At 36.3% G+C, this 25340-nt stretch overlaps 6 protein-coding genes across 8 annotated transcripts; 2 read left to right on the forward strand and 4 right to left on the reverse strand.

Annotated features, from left to right (window-relative positions):
- Positions 1-3926: 3926 nt before the first annotated feature.
- Positions 3927-8294, forward strand: LOC21389484 (probable serine/threonine-protein kinase BSK3). Of its 3 annotated transcripts, XM_024168060.1 has the most exons (11): positions 3927-4261; positions 4384-4601; positions 4734-4869; positions 5358-5491; positions 5580-5685; positions 6268-6353; positions 6621-6809; positions 6903-7064; positions 7343-7456; positions 7684-7930; positions 8018-8294. In XM_024168060.1, the coding sequence occupies exons 1-10, from the start codon at positions 4174-4176 to the stop codon at positions 7924-7926; spliced, it is 1476 nt and encodes a 491-aa protein (XP_024023828.1). In that variant the 5' UTR covers positions 3927-4173; the 3' UTR covers positions 7927-7930; positions 8018-8294. The 3 variants fall into 3 exon arrangements, with proteins under 3 accessions (XP_024023828.1, XP_024023826.1, XP_024023831.1); XM_024168058.1 differs by having other exon boundaries at positions 7684-8064; XM_024168063.1 differs by having other exon boundaries at positions 7355-7456; positions 7684-8064.
- Positions 8295-8676: 382 nt separating this feature from the next.
- On the reverse strand, positions 8677-10897 carry LOC21389485 (mitochondrial import inner membrane translocase subunit TIM10). Its single transcript, XM_024168071.1, has 6 exons — positions 10755-10897; positions 10623-10679; positions 10305-10357; positions 9649-9687; positions 9449-9518; positions 8677-8950 (listed from the first exon to the last, which is right to left on the reverse strand). Exons 2-6 carry the CDS (start codon positions 10665-10667, stop codon positions 8900-8902), a joined length of 258 nt encoding a protein of 85 aa, XP_024023839.1. The 5' UTR covers positions 10668-10679; positions 10755-10897; the 3' UTR covers positions 8677-8899.
- A 137-nt stretch (positions 10898-11034) lies between these two features.
- On the forward strand, positions 11035-15774 carry LOC21389486 (DNA-directed RNA polymerases I and III subunit RPAC2). Its single transcript, XM_010089601.2, has 4 exons — positions 11035-11082; positions 11648-11762; positions 12580-12656; positions 15296-15774. The coding sequence occupies exons 2-4, from the start codon at positions 11662-11664 to the stop codon at positions 15409-15411; spliced, it is 294 nt and encodes a 97-aa protein (XP_010087903.1). The 5' UTR covers positions 11035-11082; positions 11648-11661; the 3' UTR covers positions 15412-15774.
- An 81-nt stretch (positions 15775-15855) lies between these two features.
- On the reverse strand, positions 15856-17738 carry LOC21389487. Its single transcript, XM_010089602.2, has 2 exons — positions 17148-17738; positions 15856-16278 (listed from the first exon to the last, which is right to left on the reverse strand). The coding sequence occupies exons 1-2, from the start codon at positions 17477-17479 to the stop codon at positions 16065-16067; spliced, it is 546 nt and encodes a 181-aa protein (XP_010087904.1). The 5' UTR covers positions 17480-17738; the 3' UTR covers positions 15856-16064.
- A 1977-nt stretch (positions 17739-19715) lies between these two features.
- Positions 19716-21975, reverse strand: LOC21389488. Its single transcript, XM_010089603.2, has 3 exons — positions 21544-21975; positions 21337-21379; positions 19716-20182 (listed from the first exon to the last, which is right to left on the reverse strand). Exons 1-3 carry the CDS (start codon positions 21826-21828, stop codon positions 20031-20033), a joined length of 480 nt encoding a protein of 159 aa, XP_010087905.1. The 5' UTR covers positions 21829-21975; the 3' UTR covers positions 19716-20030.
- Positions 21976-23458: 1483 nt separating this feature from the next.
- Positions 23459-25340, reverse strand: LOC21389489 (tubulin beta-2 chain). Its single transcript, XM_010089604.2, has 3 exons — positions 24873-25340; positions 24503-24772; positions 23459-24403 (listed from the first exon to the last, which is right to left on the reverse strand). The coding sequence occupies exons 1-3, from the start codon at positions 25264-25266 to the stop codon at positions 23721-23723; spliced, it is 1347 nt and encodes a 448-aa protein (XP_010087906.1). The 5' UTR covers positions 25267-25340; the 3' UTR covers positions 23459-23720.

Here is a 25340-nt window from a genome sequence, read left to right on the forward strand (position 1 = left end):
TGGTTTCGGAACTCATTTTTTTTTTTTTTTTTTTTTTTTTTTTGGCATTTAAATAATAGTGCATGCGGCTCATTCTTGTGGGGAAAATATTTTTATTTTTTCCCTTCCAACTCCAATGCTCCCTAAATCCAAGAACAAATCCAGCTGATGAGTCATGTTGGAAAGTTCCCAAACAGTGCCCTCAAAAAGTATCCCCTGTGTCTGTGCTGAAATCTTAGCAAAGTACTAAATTAAGGCAGTCCTGGTTTTGCCTTCCTGGATTTTCTGCAATGTACATGTACATTCCCTGGTTGGGATGGGTCTGAGTATGGGTGTGAGGGGGTTATTGCATGCTGTTCATGATGGCAAAGAGGCCCATCTTCAATCATCTGTGTCAACTGCTTTACTTTTTTTTTTTCCCCCTTCTGGTTTTCACTATTGACCCCCTTAAAAAAATAAATAAATAAATAAATAAAACCTTGAATCACGCTGGCAGAAGTGAGCTGGATGAGTTGGTCAATAAGATTTATAGATCAGGTTAAATGCAATCTTCATCATATGAGGCGTATTAACGAGAGACTTTTGTTATTACTATTTTCTCTCGTGAGAAAAAGATTTTGTTGGCGCATCCTGCCCATCTCAATTGTCTATAGAAGAAACTTGATACCCGCCAGCGGAAAGCGAAAAGGTGCAACTTAATTAAACTCAGTTTCGCGCACGAACCTAATTTGACACCGTACAACTCAACGGGTGAGTAGGATATCTGATTGGGACTATTAATTATCGAATTTTGACACGTTCTGGGAAAAGAAGAAGGAAAATCGTTCTTAATGTTACTCCACCCTATTGGTTGTACAGCGATGCGTATTTTTCTAATTAAAATCATATTAAAATAAAAAATATATAAAATAAATAATTTTTAATATAAATTTGATAATTAAAAAATAGAGATTTATCAATAGGTTTTTTTTTTTTTTCATATTCTTCTGGCAGAAGTAGAAATTTCTTTCATTAATAATAAAATTATAAGTTATTTTAGTTCACACGTTTAAATTAGTGATTCTGATTTATTAACGTAAACTTTATGAGAAAATAAATTTTTAAATTTAAATTATTTGTAAGATAAAAAATATTGTAACAGAATCAGAATTAAATTTAAGTATAGAAAATATATATTTATTGCATAATGGACCTTTATAAAAGCAAAACTCGAGCTAGAAGGGGGAATTCGAGCTCATTACTTTTTTTTTTTTTTTTTTTTTTTTTTTGGGGCCCCCCCCAGGTTACTTTGATTTGAACATGTCTAATGTATTCCAAATGTTTTCTTCCCAGAAAGTTGAAAAAATATGCAGACCACAGTCAGAATTGGATGGATTACAGCCTGATGCAGAGATCATCAATGAGATATAAAGCCAGTTTGGGGTTGCTTGGAATTGCTGTGCTTTTAATAGAAGCACTACTTTTACTTAAAACAAAAGCAAAAACAGAAAGAAGAATCTAAAACCTATACATTCTAACTTCTCAAAATAACTTAAAAAATACATTGATTTATGTACAAAGTGTTTTTGTACACCTTTACTAAACACGATAGTTGTATCGTTTATTTTGCAAAGTATTTTTAGGAGTTTCGAAAGCAATCCCAAAATACACTTACAGTTAGCTTGTGTTCTTTGGACTCCGTGATTCTCTTTGTTACTAGAGGACAGGGACGGTGGGGATGAACGTCCTGCATTGAATTGAAACCCTCGAATAAAGGAGCTCATACTTAAACCAGCTTGTATGAAAGCAGACTAGATCAGACAACTGGCATGGCTGGGTGTTTCACGCGATGATAAAGAGACAACTTTTCATTTTCACCCCACCCGTGGACAAAATATACACTATGGCCCTTTATATGCACATATTTGATCTTTGATGTTTGGTTCCTAGACCCTTCTTATAATTTACCTGAGAATAGTCATAAGCGATGGGGCGGCCCACAAAAGTACCTTCTTATCCTTTTGTAACCCCACTTATAACTAGTGAAACAAACTGTTTGTCAATGCAAAGATATTAATGAATTTGATGTACGGGGAGGATAATAAAATAAAAAAAATAACTCCACAATAATATGCCGTTTAAGGCTTTAAGCCCTTTTGGTTCTTTATAAAAATCCGATTTTTTTTTTTTTTAAATATTTTGTCTGTTTTTAAATATTTTAGTAGTATGGGTGCGTTTAGAACTCGTTTCAAAATAATTTTATTTTTTGTATGAAAATGAAAATAAAAACGTTTTTAATCTCAGATAGAAATTATTTTTGAAAATGTGTTTGGTAGTTTTATCAAGAGATTGTTTACAGTGTAAAAAAAACTCATTAATGTCTCTCTTTCTCTCTCTGCTCGAGAGAGGAAGTCATTTTTCATTTCTTTCTCATTTTACACTAAATCAAAAAATCGTTTTTATTTTCCTTTTTTATTTTTATTGCGTGAAACATTGTTTTGAGAACGTTTTCTTTTTTTTTTCTTAAAAAACGTACAAAAATAAAAACGGAATCAATACCAAACACGACCTATAATTTTTCTTTTGAAGGGTGATAGTACAAAATTATACAATACTAATAGCATGTTTCCTTGACATCCTATCACAAAATTATGATAAGGTACCATTAAACATGTATATAGAATGTGATAGGATGTAAAGGAAATATTATGTGTGAAAGCTTTGCATTTTCCACAAAAAAAAAAAAAAAAGGATTGTAGAAAAGAATGTTGCCAATCTTGTTTTCCTTAAATTAAAGCAAGAAAAACTAAAAAATTATCTAATGACCCTTTATCAAAAAATTCAAAATGGTCATTGTTATTGAATTTGAAACAGATGTCGTTTGAGGACTTCCTTAACCCAAGTTGATGTCTTTAGAAATAGTCAGGCAACCAGAAGCTGTTTCTGGAAGAAGACAGAACAAATATTTCTCATGTGATGCTTAATGAAATTATTTTTGGAGGGAAACGAAGAAAAAAAAAACGGTGAAAACAAAATGGAAAAATAGAACTTGTAACTGTAACCATTGGATATTTTTGATGATTAGAAGAACCAAATTAATTACCGTCCATTAAATAAAACGTTACCTAATTAATAAACTAAACAAATTTGACCACTTTTAACTGACTTTGACTACCTCCACGACAGCGATGCTTTTCCCTAGTCAAGAACTTACACGGCCTTATGTTTCATTATGAAAGAAAAAAAGAAAAAAAAGGGAAAACTGTTTTGGAGATGAAATTTTTTTTTTTTGTTAAAATCAACAGGAAAAACTCACGCGATGAAACAACTGTTATTTTAAGAATAACAGAAAGAATCAAAGACAGAGAGGATAATTACTGAACATGAATCCATTATTAATAATTTTCCAAAAATATATATTACAAAGAAAAAAGAAATATATAGCTCACGCGATGGATTTAAGCGCGTGAGTATATTTTTATCTTTCTGACAGGAACAAGACTGTTTTTAGTATGCGATCCTACCAATAAAATTAATTTTTTAATAATTAAATTTAATTAAAATTAAATAAGATTAAAAAATATACATAACATATAATTTTTATTATAAATTTAGTTTTAATTTTTTAATTCTACAATAAAAAATTTTAAAATAAAATAGATATAACAGTTTAGGGAAATAAAGAAGAATAAAAAATTAAATTAAAATAAGAAAAAAAAAACTGAAAAGCAGAGTAAAAGGGAATGATGAGCTGGTAAGAAAGCTGAAAGAGGACACATGCACCCGCACATGGAAAGAAACAGCAAAACCTTGGATCCAAAAAGTTCATTTTCTGTTTCTTTTTTCTTTTTACTAAAAAGTATAAATTTAATTTTTATTTAAAAATAAAAATTTTCTCTCTTACTTCCTTCCTGGCTTCCCAACCAAAGCAAAGCAATGACTCTCTTTCTACAGCTTATTGTTGTTATTTTATTTATCTTCCTCTTCCTCTTCCTCTTCCTCTTCCTCTTCCCTCCCTCCTATTTGTACCCTATCTTCCTCCTCCAACTTTCTCTCCCCCCAAAACCCTCAAGGACTCTCCCCCAGAAAACTGGCTTGGAAAATAAATAAAAAAGAAAGCTTTTTCTAGAGAGAGAGAGAGAAGAGAGAGAGAGAAAGAGAGAGAGAGAGGCAAAGGTAAAAGCAAAAGCAAAGCGCATTTTAGGTTGTTGATTCATGGGAGCTCGGTGCTCTAAGTTCTCCCTCTGCTTCTTTCCTTGTCAGATTAAATTCAAATCCAGTCTCAACGACTCTTCAGATTCCGGTGAGTTCTCTCTCTCTTTGTTTTTTTTAATTAACGAGAAAAGAAATGAACTTTTTTCTTCTCGGGAAAATTTCAGCTTGCTTACCTTTTTGTGTGTGTGTGTGTGTGTGTGGTTGTTGTAGAGAATGGGAGCAAGAACGAGGAGTCGTTGCCTGGATTCCGCGAGTTCAGCTTGGAGCAGCTGAGAGCGGCGACGTCGGGGTTTTCGCCGGAGAACATTGTGTCGGAGCACGGAGAGAAAGCTCCGAACGTCGTCTACAGAGGCAAGCTCGAGGACGACCACTGGGTTGCCGTGAAGCGCTTCAACAAGTCTGCTTGGCCCGATGCTCGCCAATTTCTGGTCTGTGACCTTTTCTCGCTCTTATCAGTGATTCCTATTCATAATAGTATTGAATTTGTTTCTAGTATATTATGTATGTACAAATATATATATATATATATATATATATATGAATGGTTGTATTGTTTTTAGGATGAAGCCAAGACCGTGGGCCAGCTGCGAAGCGAGCGGTTGGCGAATTTAATCGGATCTTGCTGCGACGGTGATGAGAGGCTCCTCGTCGCCGAGTTCATGCCCAATGAGACTCTCTCTAAGCATCTTTTCCATTGTATGTAAAATTCTTCTTGTTTGTCTATTTTCTTTGTTTCTCTCAGTTTTTTCGGATCCTCAGTAGTTTCGGCTTTCGAATTGCTTGTTCTACGTCGACATTTTGTTTCGTTTTTTTTTTTTTTTTTAAGTTGATAAAGCGGGGAAAAAAAAGGTAAAAGTGTATGTTGACCTTGTTGTTGAGAAGAAACAAATGAAGTTGAAACGAGAATCATAGAGGCTATTGACCCAATTGTTGTCTATGGCCTCTTTTAGTAAGGTTCTGTTGAATGGCTTTGAGTTCGGTTGGTAGTTCGTTTCTCTACTAATGGTACATTTTTGGTCTAATCAAATGAGATTTAATGCTGGGGACATAAGCAATTGTTAGACCTTTGACAACGGGGACATGGAAAGTTGTATTTCTCTTCAATCCCATGTTGAATTATTTCGTATAAGAAGCAAATAATTGATCCTTAACTTTTGCTTTTTGTTAACTTTGAATTGGTTTAGGGGAGACCCAGCCTATGAAATGGGCAATGAGACTGCGAGTGGCTTTGTATCTGGCGCAAGCGTTGGAATATTGCAGCATCAAAGGGCGAGCATTATATCATGACCTTAATGCTTATCGAGTCTTGTTTGATCAGGTATGCTCACCTTTTAATCATACTTTTTGCCATTTTCAAATTGTTGACTACCTCTTGTAGGCCATTCCTAATACTTAAAACTTGACAGGATGGTAATCCCAGACTCTCCTGCTTTGGTCTTATGAAGAATAGCAGAGACGGCAAGAGCTATAGCACCAACTTAGCTTTCACACCTCCAGAATACTTGAGGACAGGTATCATAGCTGCAGAAAATGGAATGTTCAATTTTTATAATGTTTGTCCTTGCTAGTTTTGCACAATTATCCTGGATTATAGCCATTGTGATAAGTTGGACAAAGACTTCCTTGAAGTGTAACCCAATAAAAGAAGAGTAACCCAAGAAAATGAACTGCATCATAGTTACAAAGGGCCAAGTCCACTCATGCTAAAGCTAGTTGAGAGTTTCAGACATCTACTTTCATGCACTTGTTCTAAGTAGCTTAAACATAGTACTTAGTTCTGGGCATATTTTTAGCCGGACCAATCCCTTTTGAAAAAATGGAGAATTTACCCTTAAGAGTGCACGAGTCTAGACTTTTACCTCTTATTCTTGATAAATACCCTTTTGTTAGTGTAATTATTTGACTAAAAAGGTTATGAATCAAGAGTAAAGGGTAAAAATCATGACCCATGCACTTTCATGAGGTATTTGTCAAGATTACCCATCCCTTTTGGCTTTCTTCTTTTTTAACATGTTTAACTTGAATTTTCAATGCAGAGCATAAACTTTCGAGTTTTTATTGGACTAATTAGATCCTTTTTTTAATTCCTGGCAGGAAGAGTGACACCAGAAAGTGTGGTATACAGTTTTGGCACCCTGTTGCTTGATCTGCTAAGTGGAAAACACATTCCACCTAGCCATGTAAGCTTTTTTTTTTTCTTTGCAAAATTATATTTAAAGAGATTTGTTGCTTATTAACTCTCTTTGACATCCAGATGATATTTAGATAAGCAAAAGTAGATTGCTTTAAATTACTTATGGTTCAGCTATTTGAGTGTGGCTTTTTGTAGTAACATTTGTGATAAATAACTTGCTTGAAATGCTTAATCAATTTGACAATAATTGTCATTATGGTCAGATTATCAAATTAATTTCAAGCTGAAAGCCTTCCTATTTTCCTTGTGGTAGGCACTTGACCTAATACGTGGTAAAAATTTTTCAATGCTGATGGATTCATGCTTGGAAGGTCACTTTTCAAATGATGATGGAACCGAATTAGTGCGGTTAGCTTCACGATGTTTGCAATATGAATCTCGAGATCGGCCAAATGCCAAGTCGCTTGTGGTTGCTCTTACTCCTCTTCAGAAAGAAACAGAGGCACGCACAATTTCTATTCGCATAAGTAATTTTCGTGCCTTAATTAACAAATGGCCTTGAAAACCTTATGTTATCTATCAACATTGATAACAGGTTCCATCGTATGTTTTGTTGGGTGTTCCACATGGAAATGGGACTGCAAAGCAAATTACATTGTCACCTCTTGGTGAAGCTTGCTCAAGATTGGATCTTACAGCTATACATGAAATATTGGAAAAGGCTGGATACAAGGACGATGAAGGAGTTGCCAATGAGGTCAGTTATTCTTTAAATCCTATTTCACTTTACTGCCAGAAGAACAATTATTATCTTGAATTGTGTAAGGAAGTAGGAACTGAACTTTATATAAATAAAATAAGCAACTAAACTAAGAAACCTATGCACTAATGTCAAAGAAATGCTAACCAACACAACCCAAAATAACATGATACTAGGAATCAACCAGTAAAGATGCTTTCAATATCTTGAATTTCTTCATGTTGCTCGCAGATCTAATTTATGTATTATCATCATGGAATTTCCTTTGTTAACAGCTTTCATTCCAGATGTGGACAAATCAAATTCAGGAGACGCTAAATGCTAAGAAGCGTGGAGATTCTGCATTTCGAGCAAAAGACTTTGCAACTGCAATCGAAGCTTATACGAAAGTAAGTCCTTTTTTAATCTTAATTCCTTTACAGACAATAATATATATATATATATATATCTCTTTTTCTATGGGTGAAAATGAAAATACTTCTACTCTCGTTGTTTTGCTATAAGAAAAAATATAACTTCTTTTAAAAGCTCAGAAATCCTAAACCAAGTCATAGAAACATCGAGAACCATTAGATTATGATTCACTAACGTGGAATCTTCTTTCTTCCTTGTACAGTTCATTGACGGCGGGACTATGATATCTCCGACTGCTTTTGCAAGGCGCTGCTTATGTTACTTGATGAATGACATGTCTCAAGAAGCTCTTGGAGATGCTATGCAAGCCCAAGTGGTGAACCCAGAGTGGCCCACTGCCTTCTATCTTCAGGCAGCTGCCTTGAAGAGCCTGGGGATGGAGAATGACGCGCAGGAAACTCTAAAGGATGGTGCATCCTTGGAAGCCAAAAGAAATAGAGACTGAAAATGTATAGTTCTTTTTTTTTTTTCTTATTTTTACTTTATTAAACTTGTATGTAGATTTGTCCATTCCTTTGACGTTGGAGTATCTGCAGCACCAAAAGGATTAGTTGTTAGCAATCCACATGTTGGTCTTGGTGTAGCTTTCAAGTTTCATTTATCCAAATTTCAGCAGCTTCTGCGTTGGCGAATGCTGCAACACCTCTTTGGTTCTATCCTCTACCATTCTTGAAGCATTAATGCCATATGATATAAATTGTGTGTTTGGCATCATAGAACGTCTCAATCGGATCATTTCATCAGTTTTTTAATCATAACTTGTTACTAGAGAGTTTTGAGATGTTCAATTTATCTCAGGGTGCAATAAACATCTTTAGTCTTTGCAGGGGGCAGTGGAACGTAGTTTTAAAATATGATAATCGAAAAATTAAAGTACATTAAGAGCAATTATAAAGAATAAAATAAAAAGAGAGTGGCACACAAAAGTTTTTTTTTTTTTTTTTTCCTCGGGAAATTAGGGGAGGACCGGGGTCACATAACTCGTTGTTTTTATCCAGCTCGTGCATTGTTTGGCTTAAGATTATACAATTCGGCCAGGACTCGTTCAAAAAAAAAAAATGTTATGCAATGTCATCGGACAAAAAAATAAAAGTGGGGTTTTACAATGTTTGCCGAGTATACCTTATTTTCTTTTTGCAACAATATAAAGAGCGCTTTGCGATGCAGGAATAAGAGAACCATTGAAATTAGTGAATTTATTAAGGAGAAATCTTCGTTACGAATGCACAATATTATTATGGCAGCAAACATTTAAGACTGCCACCAATTTCTTCCCAGACATCAAAGATAAAATCACCTGATTAACAATTCAGAAAGTATCAAAAACGCATAAAAAGTGAACAATTACAATCTCCAGCATCACCGGGCGCCAACTCAAGGCTGTATCTATTGATGAAAAATCGAGCAGACAGATTTTTTCACATTCCTGGTCGACCAGAGCCAAGCAACTGGCCCACTAAATTAGTCACCTGAAAAAAATGATAAAAAGGATTTTTCTCATTAATTTCCATAAGAAATCTCCAAGTCAAGAAATATCGGCCTAAAAGAAATACTTAAGAGAAATCTCCAATTCAAATACTAGCTGATTCCATTTCATAAAGAAACATTGTAACGTCATAATCACATAACACGGATACATCCACATTAAAACAGGCAGTGCATGTAGTTCTAATTACGCAAACTCCACATGAAACACAGCTGAAGAACAACACTGCATCATTTCGGCATATTCTTCTAAGTCTGTAGGTTTTACTTTTAAGAATTTCGACACTAGTGTCCTAGAATTTGGTTAAAAGAAGATCTTGCAAAACTTGCACGACAAAACATCCAACAAACACAATAACGGGGAACCATGTATGGGGATGTTTCACAAGTTTACTGGAAGAGAAAGGGCAATTATAATTCTATTATCCTTGTCCAATTTGAATTTAAGTATCACGGTGACAAGATCATATGCGAACTCTTACATGCCAATACTTTGAGACACAACGATCAATGCAACTGTTTTCACCCATATTTAGCTCCGACTCCTTGTACCTAAACAAATAATTAGATCATCAATCATACATACTCACGAGAACAGAAAAAAAAAAAAAAAAAAAAAAAACTTGAAAAGAAATCCTAATTTTTTTTATAAAGACTTTAAAGAGAATAGAATTTCACCTACTTTTTGTCAACACACTTGTTAAAACACGTGTGGGTAAGCCTGAACCAAAAGAAGATAGATAAATGGAGCAATAGATGATAAACATGAAGTTAAAGATGGAAACTGCATTACTACTGAAGAAAAAAATTAAAAGTTTTTTATATTTAAGGCCTCTAAAGATTTGCTCGGTCTAACAAAGGGGAGAAGATTGACTTTAAGGACTGAGAAGTGATCCCATAAATATAGCTAACCTCTAAAGCATTACATAAGCACATATATTTTGGGATTGATTGGAATTTAGAATAGGAAATCCGAAAGATGATCGGTCCATCAATCAGACAAAAAAAAAAAAAAAAAACAAAACAAAACTCAATCAATTATTTCACACCATAAAAACCATGCCAGATCACTCACACTGGAAATAAATTCCTTCATCAAGTAGTACGACACTACTGAATCAAACTATTGCAAAAGAAAATGGCAAAGGAAAACAGTCTTCATTGTGAAATCATTGACGATAAAACATCAAGTCCAATGGCCAAATGCTATACATCCTAGGACCTAAGGCCAATGTATCCAAAGCAAGACGTATATCTTCAGACACTTTAGTTATGTAGTTTATTCTACTTGTATTATAGTTACGCATTATACTACACTATTATGCACAAAAAACTTACTTGTTAAACAATTCGACTCTGTACTCCATCTCTTTCTCTGCCATACCAAAGATCTGCGGATTTACCGGAAAGAAAAAAAGAATTAAAAAAATAAAAGCACAAACTTTATATCACGAGGAGCATGAAAAAGCACAACATTAATCTTATAAAAAATATTTCATTACTAACTCACTCCAAGAACCCTAAACGGCGAAAATACCCAAAAAAAAAAAAAAAAAAAAAAAAACTCCCAATGTAGAACAAAAGCGAATTCAATGGAATTTCTTTTCAGAATCAATCAATAGAGGAACCAAAAACAGCGTATGGAGAAGTGCCAACCTGGTCCTTTTCCAAGGCCGACGGGGCATTGTGATTGGCAGCCATTAGAACTAGAACCTGATAAGAGAACCAGAACGATTAAATACTAAATTCTTTTCAAATCAAATTCCAAATCGATCAAAAGTAGCTTACAATTTTGAGAAGTTCGAGTGCTCGAGCAAAGATCCGACAGCTGATTGTTTGGCCAAAGTCCAAACTGAAGAACAACGAAAACCCTAGTTATAACATGCGAATTAGGGTTTAAGGAGGAGTGTAGAGTGTATATGCGAGGGCGGAGAACTGGAACATCTTTTACCAAGGCTTTAGATACATCCAATAAAAAATTGCCACGTCTTCCAGTGAGGACAAAAGTGTAATTTCGGCTGCATCCCTACTTTCCTATAAGTGACTCTCTCTCTCTCTCTCTCTCGGCGGTCTTTTCATTCGCGCTCTCTTTCCTTTGCCTTGTTTCTTCCTTCTGGTACGCTCTCTCTCTCTCTCTCTCTCTCTCTCACATGCATACAAGCAGAAGTAGACGCACTAAAAGAGTGATTTATTTATGCCAATAAATTAGAATTGGTGAAGTTAAATCTTGTCGATTAATGGCCGGTCTGAAGTTTTATTTTATTTCTGGGTTCGTTTGGATACTGAGAAAATTTTAGAAAAAAAGGCATGCCATGTTTTTTAATAAAATGAGAGCTTGGCTATGAGGTAACTGAACTTCGCTGAAATGTGGGAGGCATGTCGTGTTTTTTAATAAAATGAGAGCTTGGCTATGAGGTAACTGAGCTTCGCTGAAATGTGGGAGTTTCTGTAACATTTCGCTCTCTTGTAAACCAAACAGATTATTGTTCAAAATGAAAAATGTGTTTTTTAATTGAAGCAGTAGCGATAGTTAATATAAAAGTATGCGAATTTTGCGGAAATTGAATCCTTTTCCTTTTTTCTGGAATGTGGAATTTGCTTGTGAAGTTTGTAATGTTTTGGAATTTCGGTGTTAGGTTTGGGTTTTCAATTTTTTAAAACTTTTTATCATTATCTTTCAGAGTTTCCTGGAGTAATGGAACACGGGTCATTTTCAGATCACACAAAGTCAACGTTTTCATTGACAGATGAGGATCATACACTCGCAAATGCTGTCAGGTTCTCTTTGAATCAGGAGTAAGTGATCTTGTGTAAAATGCTTCTCGTCTATTTTCCCTTTGTAATACATGGGCTTAGCTATTTATAAATGATCACTTGATGTCCGTCTTTTAAATTTTATTGTGATTGTGATGCTGGTCCTCTAAGATGGAGAGTTTTGAATATAGCTTAAAACCGAGGACCGTAAATCACAGAAGAAATATTATTGAGAGCATGTCCCTTTTAGTTTAAGCCTAATAAGAAATTAGAAGGATTCGGGAGACTAATTTCCTGCGACCCGATACAGAGCAAATTTTACAATTTTGGCACTCGGTTCTGTTTTATTTTCCAATCATTAACTTGGTTTTTGGGTTCCTAGATTTCTTCAGAAGTAATACTATCAAGAGAGCCAAAACTTTGAATTGAAGGCTCCGTTCACTTCGCTGATTCGAGTTTAGAATTCGAGTTTTTCTACAGTAAAAAGCTCTCACAAACAATCACATCTAATTTTTTTGCTACAGTAAAAAGCTCTCACATAAAGTCACATCTCAACTCGAATTCTAAATTCGAATCAACAAAGTGAACGGGGTGTCAGTTTCTTCTGAAGTTACTTTATTGTACGTGAAGTATGGAAGAGCTTGCAATATTGTGCCTTCTTATAATCTAGTTGACCTAGTGACTAGTTAGTTTGATAAATTTGCTTCACTTCTTATTGCGACAATAAAAAAAATAAAAAAAAAGTTTACTCTTCAAGGAATTGTGTTCAGCATGATCCTAAACAAGAACTTTTTCTTTTTTTTTCAGCAGGATCCTAAACAAGAACTTTTTCTTTTTTTTTTTATATATACTATTGCAGTCCTAGGGTTACATTTAGCGGATACAGCATTCCTCATCCGTCAGACAATAAAGTTAATATCAGGATCCAGACAACAGGTATGAAACACTATCTTTCTTTAGCAGCATATATAAGTGATCAAGATGATTGTTCTTCTAGACTGACTTACTTGCCTAAGACCTTTTGGTCTAGTGGCACTGGGAGTTTGGGTGGGGTTTGGGCGAGGGGCTGCAGGTTCAATCCCGTAAAAAAAAAAAAAAAAAAAAAATTAGAATGACTTACTTGAACGGGATCTGTTCTATGCGCTCAGATGATTGTTTTGTGAGACTGCTTCTTGATATTTTGACTTTGAGCTTATTTTGTACTCTTTCTTTTTCCCTTTCTTTTCCTTTTTTTTTTTTTTTTCCAAAGTTCTGTGTTTGAGATAGGATAATAGTGTTCTACAAATGTGCCTTTATCCTTTTAACACTTAGTGGTCGTTTGGTAGGTGGATTCCGAATTATAACTCTGGGTCACGTGGGAGAACTCATGTTTGAAAGCTCAGAATCATGCAATTGGGTTAGAATAAGATGTGACATTTTGGATCATTTTGGGTCCTGATTTTGGAATCAGGCCCTTCCCTGATTCAGCTCGTTGGAACCTAAGAGCACAGTGAACAACACTGTGCTTCCCTCGAGTAATGACCCCCACACTGTGCTTCGCGTACTTTCTGACAATTTTTGGCCTTCTTTTTGGCTTTGTGGACAATTTTTTTTTCCTTTATTTCTCTTTTAACTTAATATGATTTGAGTTATAATTTTTTTTTTCTTGTATTGGTCATGGTTCAAATTAAAAAAACAAGACAACCAAACACAAGTTGGGATCACGTTTCTAGTTCAAACCAAATGCCAACCTATACACATCCAAACAAATGTTCCAATCACCATGGTTCAAGGTTCAAACCATGAGTCATGATTCTGATTTCAAAACCCAAACCATCCTGATTTGATATCCTCTTAACACTTAGTGGTCGTTTGGTGGGTGGATTCCGAATTATAACTCTGGGTCACGTGAGAGAACCCATGTTTGGAAGCCCAGAATCATGCAATTGGGTTAGAATCAGATGTGACATTTTGGATCATTTTGGGTCCTGATTTTGGAATCAAGCCCTCCCCTGATTCAGCCTGTTGGAACCTAAGAGCACAGTGAACAACATTGTGCTTCCCTCGAGTAATGATCCCCACACTGTGCTTCGCGTACTTTCTGACAATTTTTGGCCTTCTTTTTGGCTTTGTGGACAATTTTTTTTTCCTTTATTTATCTTTTAACTTAATATAATTTTAGAGTTATAATTTTATTTTTCTTGTATTGATCATGGTTCAAAATCAAAAAACAAGACAACCAAACACAAGTTGGGATCACGTTTCTGGTTCAAACCAAATGCCAGCCTATACACATCCAAACAAAGGTTCCAATCACCATGGTTCAAGGTTCAAACCATGAATCTTGATTCTGCTTTCAAAACCAAACCATCCTGATTTGATATCCTCTTAACACTTAGTGGTCGTTTGGTAGGTGGATTCCGAATTATAACTCTGGGTCACGTGGGAGAACCCATGTTTGGAAGCCCAGAATCATGCAATTGGGTTAGAATCAGATGTGACATTTTGGATCATTTTGGGTTCTGATTTTGGAATTAGGCCCTCCCCTGATTCAGCCCGTTGGAACCTAAGAGCACAGTGAACAACACTGTGCTTCCCTCGAGTAATGACCCCCACACTGTGCTTCGCGTACTTTCTGACAATTTTTGGCCTTCTTTTTGGTTTTGTGGACAATTTTTTTTCCTTTATTTCTCTTTTAACTTAATATAATTTTAGAGTTATAATTTTTTTTTCTTGTATTGGTCATGGTTCAAAATCAAAAAACAAGACAACTAAACACAAGTTGGGATCACGTTTCTGGTTCAAACTATGCCAGCTTATACACATCCAAACAAAGGTTCCAATCACCATGGTTCAAGGTTCAAACCATGAATTCCAAAACCCAAACCATCCTGATTTGAATCCTTATACCAAACGAACTCTTATATAGCGTGATCCCATGTTCCAATTACTCAGTTTGATAGCTAGGTCTTGTGTCTTTGCTGTCACTCTTAGTTTGATAAACGGGAACCGGAACCAAGCTGTGTGCAGTCTGGTAATTCAGTGATACATTTTTTAGTGGACTTTTGGTTCATGGATTCAGAACCATGATTCAGAACTATTCTCGGTTTACGTGTATTTTTTGTGAGAGAAAACACTATAGCGAGTCACGAACCATGATTCAAACCATGGCATGAATCCTCATACTAAACACCCTCTCTTTTAACGCCTAAAGCAATGGCAGCTTAATTATATGTTTTACAAACATATTCCACATGTAATTTCTAATTAGAGATGTTCTTATCAAGAAGCAATATGATTATTTACTTCCTTTACTAATGTTGGATTCTAGTTATGGGCCCACCGTAAGTAGTCTTTTAGAGTATACACATTTCCATTCACCATTTCAAAATTGTCTAGACTCTAGCCCATTTATCTGTATCACTGTATGGCGTTGTGTAGGTGCAAGTTACTTCTACAGTTCCACTAAAGTTGTTTCTCAACCAAGCTTCGAAAGAGTTATAGCTGTTCTCAAGCTGCTACTTGTTACGTTCCTGTCATTAGGTAGTTTTAGAGTCGTGGAGTTGCTAATGCTTCTATTGCTAATGCTTCTACAGGTGATCTGGCCGCAGATGTATTGAAAGATGCATGCCAGGATCTAATGCTGATGTGCCAGCACGTCAGGAGCACTTTTGACAAGGCTGTTGTTGACTTTAAAATGAGCGAGCGGTGAAAGACGTGAATATCGAGTAGTTTTTTCAAAATCATTGGATATGTTAATTTTGAGGGTAAATGTAGTTGAGATAGTTGCATGATATAACACTACTCTGTGTAGAATCAAGGGTACAAAAGCTTTTCCTTTTTTAATTCCTATAGCTTAATTTTGTTTTCCAGCAACTGGGTTCTGCATTTCTTTGTCCTTTCGCCAAAGCTCTAGTCGTCTTCATATTCCATTTCTGCTTCTCCTCCAGGAGTGTAGTAGTGGTACTAAGCTTTATATTTGGATTCGTGCTTTAAATGGGTCCATTTGAGATATTACTTGTTTTGTACTGCCACCAACTTTTCGAAGAATCCAATTTACCGACATTATTAATACTTCTCCATGCAGACAATTGGCCCACCATCTCTTATTTATCATATCTTGCAATGGAAAATACTGAACATGAAAATTGGGCAATTCGAGTCTATAACTTTGTGCCAAATATTTCAATTCTCAACTCGTAACATATTGACATTGGCGCAGTTGAATTAGAAAGTTTATACACTGTAGATGACCGCAACTTGAAATAAACTCGAGCAAGATTGTACGAGAAAGTACGAGTACACACAAAGGTGCCACTACAAGCCCCGGAATTGTCCTTTTCGTTGGTACTGATTAGAGATCCATTAAAGTATCTTGAAGTGAAAGAGCCAAGAAGTAATGAAGGCGAGGATCATGCAGGCGAGCAGGAAGTTCATTATGCGGCGGCCATGCCAGATTGTCTCCACAAGGATCACGGGAGCTGCCAGTGCTGATGGAGCTGTGACGGTAGCAGCATTTGCCACGTTGGTCCGCTCGCCCACAATGTTGAGTGCAACGACACCGCAGATCTCGCAGGTTCTGCAAAATGGTTTTTTCTAAAGTAAGAGCAAGCAATGAACAGAGTACAGACTATGTATGAATTGTGTACATATTAGAAACTCTAAGCAAATACATGATCTCGATGAGGTAGTGCGGCTGTTGGATGAGGTAGTGCGGCTGTTGGACTATTCAATCAGTTACTTTCGTCAAATTATAGAACAAAAAGCCAGGGGAAAAAAAAAAAACAGAGAGAAAAACGAAAACGTGTTGAAAGAAAGTAACATCCCTAGCTTTTTGCAACTGGCAGACTAGCCTATAGATAAATGAAGAACAAAGAAGATATGCAACAATGAGGCAATAGCAAAGAAATTTTTGCTGGATTGTGTTTACATCTTTTTTTTTTTTTTTTTTTTTTAAAAAAAAAAAAAAAAAAAAAAAACATACAGAGAAAAATTTCAAAATGCTAAGTTAACACATGATAGCACAGACTTTCAATAAGAAGGCAGTGCTTTGACAGAGAGGTTTTTATCAGAAGTCAGTCTCTAGTGCTGGATCAAGTTAGCAGTTAGGAATTCCATTAATTATCAAAAGTACTTATGAGAGATGAACAACGTATAGAACCCAACAAGAGAATATTTCATGATGGTGTCTATTTGAAAATAGTTCAAAAACTTCAAAGCGTGTTTTGTATGACAAAATCTATGAATAAAAGAAAAGCTTAGTTACTTCGGTGTTCACTAGTTCACAGAAAGCCAAAAACACCTAGAAAATCTTAATCACAAATACAAGCTTTGCTTGTGTCAAACAAAATTGGGTATCAAGATGATCCAAAAAGGGTACAAAATAACAAAATCCATAAACTCTGTGACCAAAAAAAAAAAAAAAAAAAAAAGGAAAAACTCACTAACGTGTCACCCTTGATCTTGAACCAAGTCTCGGCACAGTGCTTGTGGGAAGAGCCCAAATCACCCTTGCAAGAACAACCCAGCTCAATGGGAACACCACACTCCAAACCCAAGTGGCAAATCCTGCAATCTCTCTCAATTTCCTTAAAATCTGAATGCACCTTCATTTCCAATTCCCCACACTCCAAATCCACATCCGACAAAGACAAACACTCCTCCGATTCAGACGACTCCCTTTGAGGCCATGAATACTGCTCATCCGAATCTTCTTCTTCTTCTTCTTCAGCTCCTCCTCTGTCATTACCAATATGGTGGGTCCCAAGTACAGCTGACATTTCTAGAATTAGGAACACAAAACGACAAATAATGATATGGAAGAAGGCAGCTAAGAGACCATCAAGGTTTGAGCTTGGTGGATTTCAAGGGATTATTCAAGCTTGAGACTTTGAATAATTATTCATAGGTAAAAGGGAAAAAATAGAAAGAAAGAAGAGAGGTTAAGGAGGTCTTGCTGGTGGTGATGTGGGGTAAGGAGTTGGTGGTGTTTGTTGTTTTCACTCTTTTGTCAAATCTCTCTCTCTCTCTCTCTCTCTCTCTCTCTCTCTCTCTCTCTTCTCTCTCTCTCTCTCTCTCTCTAGTGTCTTGTATCTCTATCTCTCTCTCTCTATATATATAATATGTAAATTTACCGTGGCTGTCAGTTACAAAGCAGTGTCGTCGAAAAAGGAAAGCGCAAGAAAACTACAGTTTTGAGCGCATGAGGAGCCAGTAACAAGGAAAACTGTGGGACTCACAGTGAGAGAGAGAGAGAGAGAGAGAGGGAAAACTGGGAAAAGTTAGTGAAAAGAGTGCATGCGAAATGAGTGTGAAAGTGTTGTTGCTGTTACTGTCTCCTCATCAGTAGTTTTCTTCTAACATCTCTTTCTTCTTTTCCGTTTGTCCGTTTTTCTTTTTCTCCTGTACCGTTTTGGCCGTCAGCATTGTTTGCTTTTTCTTTTTTGCTTCTTTCTATGATGTTTGATAATTCATCTAAGTATATATATGATCCAGGGTGAGAGAGAGACCAACCAACCTAAAAAAGATATGGAGGTTGGACTTTGAGAGAGTTGTTTTTTAAGAAAAGAACATCATGGTTTGGAGAAAGTTACTGCCCCCATAGTAAAACTGAGAAGGGCCTTTTAGTCTCTCTCTTTTTCGGTGGGAAAGTAACATGGGGAGGAACTACGGCCATAGCTACCCCATTTTAATATGACCGCAAAGATGCCAACACATTAAAAAATATCCGTATTGAGTCATAACTATTTGTATCGGGAGACAAAATGTGTCATCTTTACCTTACTAAAATCTAATAGAGATTAGTCTGTAAATAGTCTCAAACGTCGCCATAAAGGTGCCACATATTGAGAAATGTCTGCATTGAGTTATAACTACTTATACCACGAGGCAAAATGTGTCACCTTAAACATACCAAAGAACTAACAAATATTAACCTATAAATAGTCTCAAGCGTTTCTACTTCCACCTGGTGGTGGCCCTTTTAGTCTTGTAAACTTCTGTTTACACTCATAAATTGCGCAACTCTTCTGGATCACAAAGATTATTATGCATTAGAATTCGTTTTGATGAAATATTGAAGCTGTGTATTTCTCCTCTCAATTGCCAAGCCTTTTTTATTTCGTTTTGATAGTTCATCAAAGTAAATATATGAACAAGGGTGACAGAGACCAACCAACCTAGAAAAGATAGGGTTGGACATGGATAAAATGGATTTTTTTTTTTTTTTTTAAAGTAAGATGTTTAGGGACGATCAACCGTAATTACTTAGTCCACGATCATACATATCCTAATATGCTAACGGATACCTGTATTAAGTCATAACTATTTACCTCTTTAGAGATGAATCGTCACTTTAACTAGGAGCTAATGAACATTGAATAATTAAAACCTGCAAAAAGTCTCGAGCGCATCCTATAGAAGTCGGAGTAGAAACTTCTCAGTTCTCATCTACGAAACCAAGTGGGAGCAACCAATGCCACTGACTACCACCTAGTGGTGGGGCTTTTAGTCTTTTGAACTTTTGTTGATACTGATAAATTGTACACCTCTTTTTTGTACCAGAAAGATCATTTATGTATTAGATTTCGGCTTGATGAGAATGCTGAGCCTGAGGCTGTGCATTTCTTCTCCCAATTACCGAGTCTTCATTTATTTGTTCATTTTTTTCATTGCCTTTCTTTTTCATATGCACACCCTAATTAATTTTCAATTTAATTTATCCAGATCAAAATAATTCTTTTAACAAAACCATACGTTATGATTATAAATTTATTGTTTTAAAATCTAATTTTTAAAATGCACCTGATCAAATATTATTTATATTTAATTGTTTTCTTAATCTCTTCTACTACGTGTTTAAAATCAAAATTGATTTATCTAATAGACTATTCAAGTGACACACATGTGCAGAGCACGTCCACAAAACTAGTAGAAGAAAAACTTCAATGAAGAGTTTCCTATAAAAAGGTAAGGGTAAAGTATAATTAAGCTAGCTATTGTACTTTAACAAGGCCCTAAGCAATTATAATAGGATTACACTGAACAGCACCTAGGGCCACCTTAGGAAAAAACCTCTCACTCCCCCCACCTCCCCAAGCACCCTCAATAACTTTCAAATAGGATTGAGCCCAAAAAACAGACACAATATTGTAGAAATTTATTCTGTTCTTGAACAATAACCCGACAACAAATATCCGTTTCATCGCCAAAATTCTCTAATTTCAGAGATCTAAGATGTCACGGTGGTGGACGAAACATATCAGCACAAGTGTGCTAATGAAAGACAAGTAACCCATCTAAGAAGATACCAATAAAAATATAGCAATTCCATCAAGCTACTTGGGCGTCAGCTTTTGAAGCATTTTCTGTCGGCTTAGTCGCACTTGACTCGCTTCCAGTTGATTTGGTTAATTTTGGGATGTATCTCCAACAGCGCTTGTGGACTCCACTCATTTTCTTGGGCGCATCTGCTGGTGGCAAGCCTACATGCCATAGAAGTGCACCGACTCAATGTTCGTGTAAGGAGAAGAATGAGTTAACAGATATCTAACACTAACCACACAACAAATAATGAGACAACTATCTCAACTAGTTCTGGTCGTTTTAAGCAATACGAGGACATCACGAAACATAAATAAACTACAAACCAAAAAGCATCAAGATTGTCCAGTTGTTCTCAAGACTAGCGCAGAAAAAAGATCTAACAAACCATCAGAATGTATGTGCAGGTTAAAAAAGTTTGCAATCCCTTTCCTAAACTCCTCAACCATGATTAGGATGCATTCGGCTCTTAATGAGAAAACAACCGGGAAGACACTTGGATAGTTTCCAACGTAGTACAACACAGTTCTGATTACGCAATTAAGTGCAAGCCAGATTACACAATACAAAAGAAAATGTAATTGGCTACATAACTGATAACCTCCATACTTTGGTTTTTTTTTTTTTTTTTTTTTCTTCTCCTAAATACTTTTTCTGGTTGAAAACTCCAAATTAGTAAATCTTAAACACATTACTGCTTCACAATACCCTATCAAACAAAAATCAAATAGGTATTCATTTATTTGCTTCATTCCAAGCTATATTCTTTCCAAATTCAAAAAAAAAAAAAAGTCTAATCCCACAAATTTCACACTACTGGCACATGCTATTGCTAGATACTGAATCTGCCACAGCTACATATGACCACTTGGCCCTTGATACTCAGAACAAAAAATCACGAAAATTACTTCATAAGCTTAAGGATTAAGCCATAACTATTCACTAGTCCATCTCTCCAATGTTTTAAGGGAGTGACAGTTCCTGAAACAATATCCAAGGACATGAAACCTTAAAAACAGACAAGGGAAAAACTCATTTTAGTTGCATAACACGAACCCTTTACTGTTTGTAAAATCAAACGATGCCCACTAATAGTTTCATTGTCAATAATACCTACAAGGATGAGTTTCTCTTTGCATTGGATGTACTATAACAAGCTCAAAGATCATCAATAATCATGTATTATAAAATAACAAAATCCAGTTATAGAAGCCAAAATAATTATGTATGAAAAAATAACAAAATCCAGTTATACAAGCCAAAATTTATATAGAACTCCGCAGGTTAAAATCTAATTAAACAAGAGAATACTGACCATCCTTATGCACGATTCCCCACGCCTTGCCATGCCGACCATCCTGCAACAAGATACCAACCAACCAAACGAGCCATAAATCCCTTATACCCCTAGAAAAAATTTGGGGACTTTACCCACGAAAAAATATCAGCTTGATATCGGTTTGCCACGACAAAGAGAGATAAAATAAAAATGGGGAAACAGGAGAGAGAAAGGAGAAATGACCTTGTAGAGATTGATTTTGGTGATCTCGTAAGATACGCCAGTCCAGTGGGTTTTAGCCATGTGGTAGCCGATTCCCCAGTTGGGCAAGAACTGAGCGACCTCGAAGAGGTTCTTCTTCTTCTTGCGCTTGGGTTTCTTGGAGGAGGCCGTGGACGAAGAAGAGCTAGGGTTTTGGGTAGAAGGAGGAGAAGTGCTAAAGCCTCTGAGGAAGTTCAATGAGAGCCTCAAGAAGCTTAGGCTCCGATCGGCCGATGCTCTGTTTGCGAGAGCGAGACTGTTCGCCATTTTCGTTCAGTTCAGGACTTCAGGTTTGGGACTCTCCGTTTCGCTTTCAATATTTGATACTCCGTCTCTGCCCTCTGGTGAGTGCCGCCTGCTGGTGGGACGCGCCCGACTCCGAGTAGTGAGAAAGTTTCTACTATTTCGGAATGACCCCCTTAATTTTTCAAAACTCTAATTTCGCACGTCGTTTTCCCTTTGGTTTTAACTTTTAAGTTTGATGTCGACGTTTCTTTTCAAAATTAATTTTTAGGATTATTATCGCCGGTGACTCTTAAGTTAAAGTCATTTTTAATTTGTTTGTCAGACTTTAAAAACTCTAAATTATTCTTATAAATTTAAATTATTTCCATTTAACTTATGCTATTGAAATTTTTGTTAAAAAGTTATAGAAAAAAAAAGAGTAATACACGTAATCTTTTTTGTTGAATATATGTTAAAAAAAATGATAAAAACCTCATAAAAGTACTTAACCCTTTTTTTATGATCTGATTTAAAAAAAAATCTTACAAAAGGACTTAAATGGGATTAATCTAAAATTCATAATATAAAATGAGAGTTTTTAAAGTCTAAGTACAACCTGAAAATGACGTAAAATTCAGGAGCACCAGTGATAATAATCCTAATTCTTTTGTCCCTTAGAATAAGAAAAACGCCTTAAAGAAAAAAAAGGGAGAAAAAAAGAGTGTGTTTGAAATTGATTTTTATTTGTTTTTAAAAACGTTTTTGAACGTCTTTTGATGCAAAAAATGAAAACGGTCTGCAAACTGTATTTATTTAGTAAGTATTTTGAAAATGAAAACGAAAACAAAAAACAGTGAGAGTGGTTTTTGTAAAAGAATTAGAAAACGGTTGAAAATTATTTTTTCTTTTTTTGATTTCATTTTTTAATATTTATCAACAATGCTATAATATATTAATTAATAATTATAACTAAACACGATTTTATTTTTTTATTTTACTCAAAATAATCTCTTAAAAATTAAAAAATTAACTAAACGTAATTTTAAAATTAATTTAAAATAATTCTCAAAATAATTTTATTTTTAATTTTGTATTGAAAACAAAATCATTTTGAAAATACCAAAGGGGCCCAAAATGTTCTTTGTCGGATTTCAAGCTAACAGAAATGATTTACATGTGTAAACGACATGTTGAATCAACACACATCATCGTTTATCATGTTAAAGTAGAAGTTATGCTGTCGTTTAGAGAAAAAAAACTGCATGTCGTTTACATGTGTCACGACAGATGTTTGACTTTATGTAAACGACACGTTGTAGCTCTTTAATTTCTCGCAATCACAGACTGCAACTCTATTTTGATAGTAATAAACGACATGTTGTAGACTTGTAGTTCTTTGTTTCCTAGTTTATATGTGTACAATCACAGACGGCAACTCTATTTTGATAGTAAACGACATGTTGTGGTTCTTTATTTCCTCGTTTATGTGTAGATCAATTATCGTTTACATGTGTAGATCAAACACAGACGGCAACTCTATTTTTGATAGTAAACGACATGTTGAAATTCTTTATTTCCTCGTTATATGGGGTAGATCAATCATATAAATTGTTTTTTGGTTCAAGAAAGTAAATAAAAAATACACGGCAACTCTATTTTGATGGTAACAGTATGAAAAGAAAAAGATAAAACATCTTATTCAACCAATCCAAGGTCTTAATAAACAAGAAGTTTTAAGAGAGGGAGCATACTTCACTACTGAAGTAGAAGACATAAATCAGATTACAGAAAATGTAAGCGAACTACAGCAAACTAACTCGCAGTAATTCCTTTCATATTCTACAAACACCCACAACTGAAGGTTGAGGTTAAACAAAAAACTTTGCTCCTTTTTAGCAAAAGTTCCTCACAATTCTCATGCCCAATTATAGCTTTCACATCTCCTGATCATAGTTTCCCTCCTCTTCGTCCTCATAAAACTCTTCCTCCTCAGCTGTAGCATCTTGGTACTGCTGATACTCCGCAACAAGATCATTCATGTTGCTCTCAGCCTCAGTGAACTCCATTTCATCCATCCCTTCTCCTGTGTACCAGTGCAAGAAAGCCTTCCTCCTAAACATGGCCGTGAATTGCTCGCTCACCCGCCTAAACATCTCCTGTATGGACGTCGAATTCCCGATGAAAGTCGACGCCATCTTGAGCCCCGTAGGCGGGACATCGCAGACCGTCGACTTCACATTGTTGGGGATCCACTCCACAAAGTAGGAAGAGTTCTTGTTCTGCACATTCAGCATCTGCTCGTCCACTTCCTTGGTGCTCATCTTGCCGCGGAACATGGCCGAGGCTGTCAGGTAGCGGCCATGCCTCGGGTCAGCGGCACACATCATGTTCTTGGCGTCCCACATCTGCTGAGTGAGCTCGGGAACGGTCAGAGCGCGGTACTGCTGCGAGCCCCGTGAAGTCAGAGGAGCAAAACCCACCATGAAGAAGTGAAGACGAGGGAACGGGATGAGGTTGACGGCGAGTTTGCGGAGATCGGAGTTGAGTTGGCCGGGGAATCTTAAGCAGCACGTCACTCCTGACATGGTCGCTGATATCAAGTGGTTCAAATCACCAACTGCCATGCCGACACAGAAAAAAAATCATCAATATTGAAACTCGTATATCATGACTTTTTAAAGAAGTGAACAAGAGGGGGTGAGAAAAAAAGACTTACAGCTCGGAGTGGAAAGTTTGAGAGTTCGGAAGCAAATGTCGTAGAGAGCCTCATTATCAAGAACCATGCACTCGTCTGCATTCTCAACAAGCTGATGAACAGACAAAGTGGCATTATAAGGCTCCACAACAGTGTCGGAGACTTTCGGAGAAGGGAAGACAGAGAAAGTCATCATCATTCTATCTGGGTATTCTTCTCTGACCTTTGAAATGAGAAGCGTTCCCATTCCAGACCCAGTTCCACCACCAAGTGAATGGCAAACCTGAAATCCTGCCCAACAAAATAACACAACAAATTCAAACCCAAAAGATATAAAAAAACAAAAGCGAAAATCTGACGCAGAATTTGAGTTCTTCATAAACTAATGTACCTTGCAAACAGTCGCAATTCTCGGCCTCTTTGCGAACCACATCGAGAACGGAGTCGATCAACTCGGCGCCTTCGGTGTAATGGCCCTTGGCCCAGTTATTCCCAGCGCCAGACTGGCCGAAAACGAAGTTGTCCGGCCTGAAAATGGGGCCATAGGGACCGGACCGAATACTGTCCATGGTCCCGGGCTCGAGATCCATGAGGACGGCTCGAGGGACGAACCTGCCGGTGCTGGCCTCATTGTAGTAGACGTTGATCCTCTCGAGTTGAAGATCGGATTCGCCATGGAAACGCCCCGTCGGGTCAATGCCGTGCTCGGCGCAGACGACTTCCCAGAACTTGGCACCGATTTGGTTGCCGCATTGGCCTCCTTGGATGTGAAGGATTTCACGCATTTTTCCTTTCTTTTCTTTTCGTTTCTTTCTGGAATTAGAAAATCAAGGTAGAGAGAGGAAGCGAATGAGAGAAA

The sequence above is a fragment of the Morus notabilis genome, unplaced genomic scaffold (assembly GCF_000414095.1).
Source record: "Morus notabilis unplaced genomic scaffold, ASM41409v2 Scaffold2801, whole genome shotgun sequence".
Taxonomy (NCBI): Eukaryota; Viridiplantae; Streptophyta; class Magnoliopsida; order Rosales; family Moraceae; genus Morus; species Morus notabilis.

Coding starts and splice junctions, on each gene's coding strand:
- LOC21389484 (XM_024168060.1), top strand. CDS start 4,174: ATGGGAGCTCGGTGCTCTAAGTTCTCCCTCTGCTTCTTTCCTTGTCAG. Junction 5,492..5,579: donor ATCGAGTCTTGTTTGATCAG/GTATGCTCACCT, acceptor AAAACTTGACAG/GATGGTAATCCCAGACTCTC. Junction 6,810..6,902: donor CTCTTCAGAAAGAAACAGAG/GCACGCACAATT, acceptor CATTGATAACAG/GTTCCATCGTATGTTTTGTT.
- LOC21389485 (XM_024168071.1), bottom strand. CDS start 10,667: ATGGCTGCCAATCACAATGCCCCGTCGGCCTTGGAAAAGGACCAG. Junction 10,358..10,622: donor CGGCCTTGGAAAAGGACCAG/GTTGGCACTTCT, acceptor GTAAATCCGCAG/ATCTTTGGTATGGCAGAGAA. Junction 8,951..9,448: donor GTGTCTCAAAGTATTGGCAT/GTAAGAGTTCGC, acceptor CATTTTTTTCAG/GTGACTAATTTAGTGGGCCA.
- LOC21389486 (XM_010089601.2), top strand. CDS start 11,662: ATGGAACACGGGTCATTTTCAGATCACACAAAGTCAACGTTTTCATTG. Junction 11,763..12,579: donor AGGTTCTCTTTGAATCAGGA/GTAAGTGATCTT, acceptor ATACTATTGCAG/TCCTAGGGTTACATTTAGCG. Junction 12,657..15,295: donor TATCAGGATCCAGACAACAG/GTATGAAACACT, acceptor ATGCTTCTACAG/GTGATCTGGCCGCAGATGTA.
- LOC21389487 (XM_010089602.2), bottom strand. CDS start 17,479: ATGTCAGCTGTACTTGGGACCCACCATATTGGTAATGACAGAGGAGGA. Junction 16,279..17,147: donor TTCAAGATCAAGGGTGACAC/GTTAGTGAGTTT, acceptor ACCATTTTGCAG/AACCTGCGAGATCTGCGGTG.
- LOC21389488 (XM_010089603.2), bottom strand. CDS start 21,828: ATGGCGAACAGTCTCGCTCTCGCAAACAGAGCATCGGCCGATCGGAGC. Junction 21,380..21,543: donor CCAAAATCAATCTCTACAAG/GTCATTTCTCCT, acceptor ATCTTGTTGCAG/GATGGTCGGCATGGCAAGGC. Junction 20,183..21,336: donor GGGAATCGTGCATAAGGATG/GTCAGTATTCTC, acceptor TATGGCATGTAG/GCTTGCCACCAGCAGATGCG.
- LOC21389489 (XM_010089604.2), bottom strand. CDS start 25,266: ATGCGTGAAATCCTTCACATCCAAGGAGGCCAATGCGGCAACCAAATC. Junction 24,773..24,872: donor GAATTGCGACTGTTTGCAAG/GTACATTAGTTT, acceptor TTTGTTGGGCAG/GATTTCAGGTTTGCCATTCA. Junction 24,404..24,502: donor CAAACTTTCCACTCCGAGCT/GTAAGTCTTTTT, acceptor TCGGCATGGCAG/TTGGTGATTTGAACCACTTG.